The 12,501-nt window shown below is 35.7% G+C and overlaps 1 protein-coding gene across 1 annotated transcript; it reads left to right on the top strand.

The window, feature by feature from the left end:
• The first annotated feature begins 2,075 nt into the window (after positions 1–2,075).
• Positions 2,076–4,083, top strand: LOC124456585. Its single transcript, XM_047006998.1, has 3 exons — positions 2,076–2,358; positions 2,454–2,619; positions 4,003–4,083. Exons 1-3 carry the CDS (start codon positions 2,108–2,110, stop codon positions 4,081–4,083), a joined length of 498 nt encoding a protein of 165 aa, XP_046862954.1. The 5' UTR covers positions 2,076–2,107.
• Positions 4,084–12,501: the final 8,418 nt, after the last annotated feature.

Below are 12,501 nucleotides of genomic sequence, written 5' to 3'. Positions count from 1 at the left end.
TGCTGACGTATATATACAAATTATACGTAGCAAGTTGAACATTCCAAATCTAGCGTGCAAAAAAACTATAATTTGTATTGTGAAAGTTTTTTCGCATTTTTCGTCGTTTTACTCATTCCAACCTAGTTCAGCCACTTTTTATGGAAATGGGAGGACATTGCAGATTTTTTGGATGTAAACTTGGATGCATCAAAGAAATAACACAACAAATATCACCTAGTCAAATTTTTATCGAGTTGTCACCTGAGTCCAATGATAGCAGTTTTGTTGAGTCTTGACCTATTGCAGATATTTTATGAGAAGGAAATTGCAAAAGTTTAAAATATTTATGTGTGCTAGTGTGGATTTCTGATTTAGTTGGAAACATAAACCAAATAGGGCAGAAACAGGCCAAGACCTTACTACTCAAAACTAAGGCTAAGGGGTCTGCCTTCTGCTTTTAACTACCTAAAGAGATGGACATGTCAAATCTACATTTTTTTGAAACTACACATGGTATGTGCAAGGTGAAGCAGGTTGACTTACTTCTTGTTTGCCAAAGTTGTCGTAGGTTTGGTCAACTGCAACATGTATTGACTCTTTGATGGTTTAATATGTTTGTCTGGGACTAGACTCTTGATGTTTGACACAATATATCAATCTCACAGAAGATGAACAATAATGAATGAGAATAAATCATCTGGAATCGGCTAAAATGCTTTTCAATTGATTTGGTAAATGTTTACAAGACAAAGTGTCATTACTAATTTTGTGTGCGTGTTGGGGACACTTATGATACTAATTGTTCAGTTCATATATCATTCAAGAAATGGTTTAGAAGCATAAATAAATGCCGTTTCTAGAAATGTTGCAGCCATGACGTACTGAAGCACATGGATTTCTTACTCTTATGGATTATTCATACGTAATGACAAGCCACACTCATTATTGTGGCCTGTGGGTATGTAATAGTTCTGCTCACAGAATCCTAATGTTGCCATGATATGAAAAACGTAAACTACATAACTGTAAAATACTTCAATTTGCGCAAAATATTAATATTTTATTTGAAACATAAAACTTTGATGAATGTTGCTTCAGTCGTTCAATGGATTATAATACAACATACTTAAAGGAGTCACTGGATCTATGAAGCATTGTTTATTTGTTTTTATAGTTTTTTTCTTCATCGTAAATCACCTTTCAGAAGTTCAGATTACACTAATCTCGGTATTTCTTACATTTCCATAATTTCTTAAAAGCACGATGAATATCAGACATTTTAAATGAACGACGAGTTTTTTTATCGTAAACATGTTTCGGCATGCTTATGCCATCTTCAGTACATAGAATGAAGGTGATTATGCTATTTACATGATATATATATATATGTGTATGTGACTATCGTTAAGTGTATCAAATTACAGAATTAGTGTTAGATATTATATTACAGGTTAAATATTGTATTAATGTGGTATATTTGTTTGTTGAGGTCTGATTTGAGCTTTTTAATGTAGAGCGCTTCTTTCAGTTTAAGAGAAAAAGGAGAGTTGGCGGTGTCTAAGATGCGAAAACATGAATGGTTGTATTTTGATTTGCAATGTGGTGAAGTGTGAAGGTGTTTATAAATATGTGAGTTTTTGTCGGAATGTGCGTGTTCTTTGATGCGTGTGGAGAGATGGCGAGTTGTCTCACCAACGTAACGGGAATTACATCCCGCACATGAAAATTCATAAACCACGCAAGATTTGAGTAGAGATGGAATACTGTTTTTAAAACTAAAAAGATTTTTTATTTTGTAAGATGAGAAGACCAATTTGATTTTTAAGTCAACACAGAAGCGTTTTGTTAAAGTGGTACTATGACGAAAACTGAACGTTAAAAAATCATCGATTTTAGCATTCAATAGTTTAAACACATATCAATTATTGCTTTCGTAAAATTTAAGCAAAAATAATAGTATAACGAGGGAGTTATGAACATTTGAAATGTCTAATTTTCATGTCCGCCATTAAAATCGGCCATTTTGAATATTTGCAATCAGCAAAGTCTGTGACGTCATAGTCTTAACACAGCAAGAAGCGCACATTGGAAAGTATACAAAGTAATATACAAATAGAACAAAAAAATGTCAAATTCATCGAGATCTAGCTCGCTTTCTGAGTCTTCGATCGAGACAAACGCATCGATTTCTTCATCGGAATTCATGACGGCAAATTCGGACGAATCTAATTCGGAAATTTTGCGATTTGCCGATAATATTGAACCGCTTGCTTCGCCCGATGAAATTGCTGAGTACGAAGCTGCAGTCGCAGAAGAACGGCAGGTTGAGGACATGCTGCAAGATCGTTTTGATGCCCGTGTTGATGTTACTTCATGGTAAGATGTCATTCTTAGTGTGTTACTTTGATCTGAATCGTCTGCCGTTAGCTATGATAACTTTATGGAAACATACGATTGGGCCAATATTAAAGGTGTGAATGTGGCCATTGTTCGTTGGATCTTGTTGTCAACCCTCAAGAGTGCCGATGCTGCATGGAATTAGAGCAATGCCGTGGTAAAATGTATCAGTTCGAAGTCGATGAAAGGAAATGCATTTTGGATCACCCTGGCTTTAACGAAGTTTGCCTGAACGAATTTGTTCTTCAAGCAGCTTCGTTAGGTTTAAAGACCAAAGGTCATCGCATGATACAGACACTTCATTTTGTATTTCCTTTAAAACCTTAGTATAAATGTATATTATATATTGAAAGTTTGCCTGGATGTATTATTGGTTCTCTCAAATTGTGAAAATTTATCATCTGCAATATGTGTAAGTATATAATAGTTGCAACTTGTGCTAACCTGACGCCGCTCTCTTGACGTTGTTGGTGTTGGCGATTTCTTCCAAATAGTAGGTACGGCACCAGGTTTGAGCCGTCTAGTCATACCACCCAAATGGAAAAAACGCTCAAAACAATCATCCGAGAAGTGATTCGAACAAATCATATATCGAATTTCGCGCGAACTCGGATTAAAGTTTGCGCGCTTCGTCTCAACAAATTTAACCCAAATTCTTCTTAAAGACTCGTCGTTTGGGCTTTTATGTAATGAAATGCCTGTACTTCTATCAGACGTATTACTGCAATCTTGCACGACACAGCGTGTTGAAGGCATGTTAAAAAAATTGAGTAATACAACCTTTTATATCTCTATTTGTATATAGTGTTATATTGTAAACAGCCGCGAGTTAAGACTATGACGTCACAAGCACCTTCCTTGAAAATTCAAATATGGCGCATTTTAATGGCGGCTCTTAAAGTACAAGTTTTATCGCTACGTAACTCGAGCAGCATTAAATACATTGCGCTAAAATTTCGCCAGAAGAGATTTTTTTACATACACTATTAATCTATGAAAAAAAAACGGGAGGCAAAATTTTCGTCATAGTACCACTTTAACTTCCGTAGTTTTTGTTGAGTGGTGTGTGAGTATGAGCCAATGTAAGGAAGTTTGAAATAGTATATGTTTGGTTTGTTTTGGTTAGGTTCATCTGATGTTTGTGTGTCTGATTGTATTTTGTCGTTGAATGATTGGATGACTTTGTCTATGAAATGGACAGGAAAAGAATTGCGTTTTAAAGTATCAATTAGTGTGTTTATGTCATTTTCGCAGCCGTTTGTTGTATTGTTGATTCTGTGGATGCGTTCAAGGAGAGTTTTTATAAGTCCTGTTTTATAATTACGTGGTGTAAAACTAAAAAAGTTCATTAAGAGTCCGGTGTAAGTTTTCTTGTGAAAGACGGAAGTTATGCATTTGTCTGAAGTTGTGTCTTTAGTGATAAGTATGTCTAAGAAAGGCAATTTATTGTCCTGTTCTTTTTCTACTGTAAAGGTAATGTTTGTGTGTTGTAGGTTTAAATAATTAAGGAATAATGAGGCGTCGTTTTCGTTGTTAAATATACAAAAAATATCATCAACGTAACGTCTGTAAAAAAGTACGTTTGGTCCGTCGTAGTTAGTTAACCAATTCTTTTCATGATAGCCCATGAAGAGATTGGCAAGTACTGGTGCCAGTGGAGAACCATTGCCACCCCGTCGGTCTGGTCATAAAAGTGTTCGTTAAAGTGGTTATATCACGAATTTTAGCCCCCCTTTTTTATGAGCTTAATTGAAAATTTGGATTATTTGAAGAACTATGACATGTCGCTGGACTTAAACAGATAAATATAAGTTGCTTAATTTTGCCTCCAAAGTCGGGTACTATTTGCGAATTTTTTACGACGCCATATTGATACTTGTGACGTAGTAGTTGAACACGTCTGTTTCCGTCAATATAATATTATATTATAGGAGGTGATTTTGTTGTCGTTTTTCTTGTCTTAAAAACAAATAATGACAGTATTTTCAATAAAATATTAAAAAACAAGTTGTCCGGAAAGTATGGCCTCAAATCAGTGCTCAGATAATTCGAATTCGATGTCTGAATGCGTATCTGATTCGAGCTCGGAATCCGTGGGTTATGTCAAGCATTTAAACGACTTCGCATATGACGATGAACCGCTCGCAGGAGATGGTGATGAAGTGCATACTCCAGATGATCCCGATGGAATTCTCCCTGCGACATTAGAACAACGAAGTGATGGCGTAATTCCACTTGGTGAATGGTAAGTTGTTGTTTTCTCCTGTTTGTATTATACATAAAGTTACTTTATAAACCAGAATGCTCCCACGTTTCAGGTGTAATTGTCAATGCTGTCATACCGATTTGTTAGAAGGCGCATTAGAGTACAGATGCTGTAAGGAAAGTGGACCAGCTTTGCAGAAAATGACATTCGATGGCAGCATTGAGAAAATATCATGCATAACACAGCATGCCAAATTTGGGCCTTTAGTTCATGAGGCTGTCCTTGAAAACGTCGGGCCACTGTTGAGAGATAGGAATGGACGTGCTTATCGCCGCCAAGCATCACAATCATTAAATATGTAAGATTATAAATTGTATGAGAAACAATGTTATAATCAACATTGTTTCATCAACAATAATTAGTCCAACCTTTTTATTTACTTCAGGTACTTGAGAGCTGTGGCATACAGATGGTTGATGCGATGGTTTTGTGGGTCTATGGGATGGGAGAATACTCGGCCTTTACATGCTTGTGTTTACCACTTTATTCGGAAAGCATATCCAAGTGGTAACACAACAGGTTACATACCATCAGAGGGGCGATGATGGAATAGTCTTCTAACTTGTGCACTGTAGAGACTGTTGACCTTCTTTGCTGAGTTTGGAATGGTCAGGAAATATGCCTAGATGAAAACCAAATAGGAGATACATGGATGCACTATATAAGTTGACATGCAGTTTAATGGTTTGAAACAAGAGTAAACAATAAAAACAAATTGGTGCAACTACTGAGAGGTTAAGCTGAAAGAATTAAATGAAAGAATATCTTTTCTTCAATGTCAGTCTGGGAAAAAAGACAAAAGAAAAAATATATGGAATTGAATCATAGCATAAATGTAAAAATGGAAAATAGCAAGTCGTTCAAATGGCGAATCGTTTGCTTCCCCAGTGCATACTTAAACATGCTCAGCTTCATCACTAGTAGATGGTACTTCCTCATTTAGAGAACATGTTTCCTTCAGCGATGGCTTTAGTCCAGCTGTTAATGACAAAATTCTTCACTTTGATGATACAAGTATGAAACTTTCTCACATTCTTACTATGCCTAGTAACACAAAATTTTGATATAGGGCCAGCCCATATTTTACATTTAAAACGAGTTCTGCGAATGTCGTGTTTGATGACGTCATTGGTAGTAAAAAAAAAAAAGTTCAGAGAAATCTGCAATTTCCCTGTATATTCCTATACAACAGCTAAAGACGATAAAAAAACTATATTACAACTTTTGCTTTTGAGCAATACATTCTGAAATATTCTACATTAAAAGTGTTTTAAAAGTGCTGACTCAGCACTTTTGTTTAGTGCTATTGCTCTTTCTTAAATACATTGGAAAAGCGCCTAACGAAGAACAGTAATATTAAAATAATTTTAATGCCCTCATGTTATTGACAATCACCCCCACAATTACGCAGACGAGTACAAACTAAATGTGCTTTGACGCAATTACAACGACTAGAACATGAACTTTTGCATCCGCAACGAATAAGTTCATAACAGGCATCTTTAACTTGAGGGAGATTTGTCCACTTTGGTAACCAAGAATTTTCATCACGGTACCAGCCCCAACCTGACGGAGTTGGTATAACCTGCTCTTTCAAGCAGCACTGCCCCCAGAAAAATCCACCTTGCAACAATGCACGCTTAGTGTGCTGGAGCAACGCTTCTTGGGTTGGTGGAATGTTATCCAGTGTTCTAGACTTTTTGGCAAACAACTCTTGTCTAGCCTCATTGACTCTGGTGAGATTACTTGTACGATCGTATAAGAGGACCACATATCGCTCAATCACCTGCAAAACATTATATAAATCATAATAGAGACCTTATTTGATAGATAATACATGCCTTTGGCGGTTTCTGAATTACCTGCAAGGACGAACAATCAATCCTTTCTGGCAACAAATTTAGCTCTTGCAACGCTAATGTTAGCTCTGGAAATACATTCCATACATCCCATGCAGTTTTCTTTCCTCGACCTCCAAAAAAGGAAACAGTGTCACACCCCGTAAAAGCGTGAAACAACGGTAGAACAGATGCCTTGTCAGGTCCGATAGTCGATGCAACTGTATGCGCGGGAATACAACGCGAGTGCTTTCCTGTGCCATAAAGAATCCATAATTCTTCTGCTTTGATGTTTTTCACAATTGAAATGGCCAGTATCAATACGTCAGTATCATTTGTTCTTACAACAATCCTCTGGTGGCCGCAGTCACTTGCATCTAACACGTGCACCATCAATCGTGTGTCAGCCTCTTCATGATTACATGGTTCCAACTTTGATACTTCGGTTCTTTTAGGGAAGCACAAGACCTTTTCTTCAAATGTACTGCAAATTTCTCTTCTTGAATCTGCTGGGAAATAACTTTCTGCGCTAAGAAATTGGATAGATCCATTTTGTTGGCATCTACGCGCAGGAAGCCCTTCCAGTCAGTAGGGATACGTGCTGTCGATGAAACCTTGCGGCGTTGACCAAAGCCTCTCTTCTCCCGTGCGTTTTTTTTCAGCGAATCGTCTTTGTATACATCCCACACTAAATCAATTCTTTTAGCTGATTGAAATTGCTTTAACACATAAGGAATGAAAGCAAACTGAGCGTACTCTTCGAACGTTTCCCAAGTTCCAGGTGAAATCATTTGAACAACAACAGCCCCGTCTAAAATAATAACATCGGGAGTTGGTGACTGATCTTTGGTAATGGGCTCGATACACTTTGTCAAGTCTGCTTTATTACCAGTACGCAAACTTCCTGCTTGTGAGAGAGATGGTGACCATGGTCGGTTCTCATATTTAAAGAAATCATCGAGATCACCACTTCGATTTTGACTGGCTATATACAATCTTGAAAATAAAGCACAGTCTAGTTTCAGAGTTTGTATATTTACTTTATCTTTTGACGAAACTCTTTTTGTTCCTGTTTTAAACGTTGGCAGATTATTTTTTTTCAACGTTTCAGTAATACTCTTGCTTCTCTCAACAAATCTTTCTTTAACAAATGCTTGATATTGTTCTTCTCCAAGGGTTACAACATTCTTCACCGTGTCAACAACGGAACTGTTCATAACGTCATTTGTGTGGATGGCAAATAGGTCTTCGCTCTCTTCTACAAAAGGATTCCCCATCGCTTGAAAATTGGAGACGACATTTGAGACATCTTTATAAAATTCTCTTTGAATGGATGGAGTTTGCTCATGGTGTAGCTGACTGTCTACATGTGTACTCATCTCGAATTCCCTAATTATTCGTGCAATTTCTGGACCTGCAATCATCCATCTCCTTAAAGCTGAAAGGTTTTCGATTAGTCCCACAGCACCACCTTCTCCCTTTACCACTGCATTAACTTGCTCGTGAGCATGATCTAATGCTATAGCTGAAAACTGTTTCTTCGTTTTATGCACCACAAACGAGCCCTTGGAGAACTGGTTAAAGACGTCAGGGTGTTTGAATGGAAGCTCCGACAAATCACGGATATGGACAGAAAGCCATCTTGCATAATTAACATTGTCCAAAGCAAACATCCAAGGGACAAGTTGCTTAATTGACTGGAAGTATAAGGAGAAATTAGCTTCTCTAAATGATCGCACTAGTTGTAAACAGAGTAATTCTAGTTCCAAAACTCTGGTCCAATACAGAAACTGAGGATGATCCTTTGACATATCTTCTTTCCAAATAGGTTTTTTCAATTAGGTTATTCTGAATGCTAACACAAGTAAGGTAATAAATCTTAAAGAAACTTAATTGAATGTTCTTCATTGTTTCGATACGATTTATCATTGCACTATGGTGAAAGCCGGGAGGGCACATTGTTATACACTTTATATATATATATAATATATGTATAAAAGTGCTGACTCAGCACTTTTCAGAATATTCCATGCACAATATTTGGGAAAGCATTGCTCAAAAGCAAAAGTTGTAATATAGTTTTTCTATCGCCTTTAGCTGTTGTATAAGAATATACAGGGAAATTGCAGATTTCTCTGAACTTTTTTTTTTTACTACCAATGACGTCATCAAACACGACATTCGCAGAACTCGTTTTAAATGTAAAATATGGGCTGGCCCTATATCAAAATTTTGTGTTACTAGGCATAGTAAGAATGTGAGAAAGTTTCATACTTGTATCATCAAAGTGAAGGGTTAGGTGTTTTTTTTGTCGTTAACAGCTGGACTACTTATGGAGAGTATGTCGAATAATCTACAAAACTTATATCGAATTTACATATGACAAAAGAAAAATTAACATAAACAAGCGTAAACTTACTTGTCTTCGCTTTCGATCGGTTATTTCGTCCTGTAATGGTTCAGGAATCCCAGCCACGTCAATGGTTGGGATAGCATCTTTCTTCATCCTTCTTTTGAGCTTGACTTACACGCTCAAATTAAGGTCAAAACAAGAATCTTCAAAATGCGCAGAACACAGACACGAGGTAGAGGAAGCCTCAAAACCCGGTCTATGTTTACGCACAAAATTTACCCATTTTCTATGTCTTTGCGGCTCTGTTTCTGTTTTAGGAAACAGATGCATCGACATTCCTTCGGTTTTTGAATCATTGGCGCAACTAATTTCATTAGGTCCGCTAGCAACACAGCGTTTTCCTCCGCGTTTCTTATTAAGATTACTAGTAGAATACGCCATGTTCATATATGTGTTCAACTTTCTACGTCACAAGTCATTAATTAGCATACCGATCAAAAAGTTCGCAAAAAAAATGCTGAAAATCGTGACTTTGAACGTCCGTAAAATCACTTTCACCAATCCAATTTCAATTATAATTGCAGATTTAAAATCACTGAAACAAGGTCTTTCAATTTAGCTAATAAAAAAGGGGGGGCTAAAATTCGTGATATAACCACTTTAAAGAGAAAGTGGGTTTGTGATGTAGCGATGTTGAACAATTGTTTTAAGTCATATCTGTTGTGTTGATGTGAAAGTTGGGTTGTTGTGTAAATAATAAGTCGAGTGCGATGTCTTTTGTTTCAGTTAGTGGAATGTTAGTAAAGAGGCTCTTAACATCAAAGGAAACGATATATTTGCTGTTGATGTCTTGGTTGTTTAGTTCGTCGACGAAAGTGAAAGAGTCTTTAGTTATGACGAAAGTGAAAGAGTCCTTAGTTAGACGGAAGTTATGCATTGAAACAACTTCAATGCATAACTTCCGTCTTTCACAAGAAAACTTACACTGGACTCTTAATGAACTTCTTTGGTTTTACATCACGTAATTATAAAACAGGACTTATAAAAACTCTCCTTGAACGCATCCACAGAATCAACAATACAACAAACGGCTGCGAAAATGACATAAACACACTAATTGAAACTTTAAAACGCAATTCTTTTCCTGTCCATTTCATAGACAAAGTCATCCAATCATTCAACGACAAAATACAATCAGATACACAAACATCAGATGAACCTAACCAAGACAAACCAAACATATACTATTTCAAACTTCCTTACATTGGCTCATACTCACACACCACTCAACAAAAACTACGGAAGTTAACAAAACGCTTCTGTGTTGACTTAAAAATCAAATTGGTCTTCTCATCTTACAAAATAAAAAATCTTTTTAGTTTTAAAAACAGTATTCCATCTACTCAAATCTTGCGTGGTTTATGAATTTTCATGTGCGGGATGTAATTCCCGTTACGTTGGTGAGACAACTCGCCATCTCTCCACACGCATCAAAGAACACGCACATTCCGACAAAAACTCACATATTTATAAACACCTACACACTTCACCACATTGCAAATCAAAATACAACCATTCATGTTTTCGCATCTTAGACACCGCCAACTCTCCTTTTTCTCTTAAACTGAAAGAAGCGCTCTACATTAAAAAGCTCAAACCAGACCTCAACAAACAAATATACCACATTAATACAATATTTTACCTGTAATATAATATCTAACACTAATTCTGTAATTTGATACACTTAACGATAGTCACATACACACACATATATATAGGAAGTTTATAATTTATGATTTTCCGTATAAAACAGTGCTCGATGCCCGGGATTAAATCCCCTGAAGAGTGAGCAATCACGAAACAGGCTTGTCGGGATGAATCTGTAGTTTTGTGATTTTTCTCAACACCACTACACACACATATTTATATATATATCATGTAAATAGCATAATCACCTTCATTCTATGAAGATGGCATAAGCATGCCGAAACATGTTTACGATAAAAAAACTCGTCGTTCATTTAAAATGTCTGATATTTCTTACATTCTAATGCTCGATTTGATTAAAGTGACCAATTGGTAAAAAAATTGACGAAGCGATATTTGTCGTGTTATTCCTATGATGCATCCAAGTTTACACCCAGAAACTCCGCAATGAACGTAATACAAATTATAGTTCTTTTGCCCGATGAAACCGCCATTTTGGAATATTTAATTCGCTACGGCCGCGAGATGTGGTTTGCAATCTAGGTTCTATGATATCTATGCTTTATAACACTAGCACACAAGTAAAGTGCATTAAATAAAGAAAAATTTACTTTGAAACTTCCTTGATTTTACGCAAGGAGGCCTGCTGCAGGCTTGCTCGTTCTCGAACAAAATCAAACAAACGAATTTGACGGATAAAACACATACCTTCTTTATGATGTTAGAAGCTCCGTTAAAGTGAAAGGAATCAAACCCGAGTCTGAACATCTGTAACATCACAAATATTTATAGTGCATCATAGAGAGACAGCTGGTTTTTAAAAACAAGATTAATTAATTTTTTCTCTCAAATTTTTGTCAAAAGAATGAATTGTTTGAGCATATTTGCATTTTAAATTAGATACAAGTCTCGTCGCAATTGTGCATGATTACACAACACTTTTATGTCGTAATAGCTCAAAATTTCTATTAATGATAATGGTTTTGATATGAATCATTAGCTAATACTTATCAATTTCACAAATTTTCTTCTTTGCATCCTTAACGTAAACAATATATGCATCACACAACTTATCTTCCCCCTTTATTCAGAATCATAAATTACAAATTTTGTTTTTTCTTTTATCAATGATTAAAATGACTCTAAACTTTTGTAAAGATACATTTATTCTGATTCTGGTTATGAAGTTTGATTCTAAAATTCAAAACATTTAGGACATGAAAAAATGCTTGCGTAGTAGACTTGCTTTATGTAAACATTAGTCAAAGTGCTCGAATTTAATAATTTCATGTCTTAGTCAATTCATGATTGTATGATTTGAAGAAGAATGTAGAAAAGAAAGAACCATTTTTGACTGATTCACAAAAGTCATTATTCTCGGTAATACTGAGAAAAATAATTTGTAAAATAATTTCAATTAAAATTTTATTATCTATGACATTAATTTTACAAATTCCCAGCAGTAGCATAAAAATAAACTTGAAATCAAGTAATACCGTTGTCTATACTTTATATAGAATGGCCATAACTATGTATGTCAATACAGCGACCAAAGTTCATGTCCTGCATGGGTCAATGCAGAAACTCTTCGAGAAACGGCTATCAGTATTCTTTCTAAAAATTTTACTTTTTCATTTGTCTTTAAAAATCCATATCCATTAACTTCTTTTGGGTAATATAACATCTACATGACAATATTGCATCTTATTATGCATCTTATATTGCACCTAAATTTGCTATGATTTGGAAAAAATAATTGTATGATTGTGCAAAATAAATACGAATGTAGCCTATTTGCATGGAAGCAGCAACTAATGGCAAAAAGGCTTTGAATATGAAATAGGGGCTTGTTTATCAGTGATGAAGCAGCTTTTAAGGACTTATGAATAAAGCGACTCTGGCTGTGATCATCACAAAAAACTTTGTAATCGTTAACGATCTTTTTTGTGATGCTTAAA

The sequence above is a fragment of the Xenia sp. Carnegie-2017 genome, unplaced genomic scaffold (assembly GCF_021976095.1).
Source record: "Xenia sp. Carnegie-2017 unplaced genomic scaffold, XeniaSp_v1 HiC_scaffold_13, whole genome shotgun sequence".
In the NCBI taxonomy this organism is placed as follows: Eukaryota; Metazoa; Cnidaria; class Anthozoa; order Malacalcyonacea; family Xeniidae; genus Xenia; species Xenia sp. Carnegie-2017.
The sequence above is the reverse complement of the archived record's forward strand: the minus strand, read 5'-3'. Positions and strand labels throughout refer to the sequence as shown.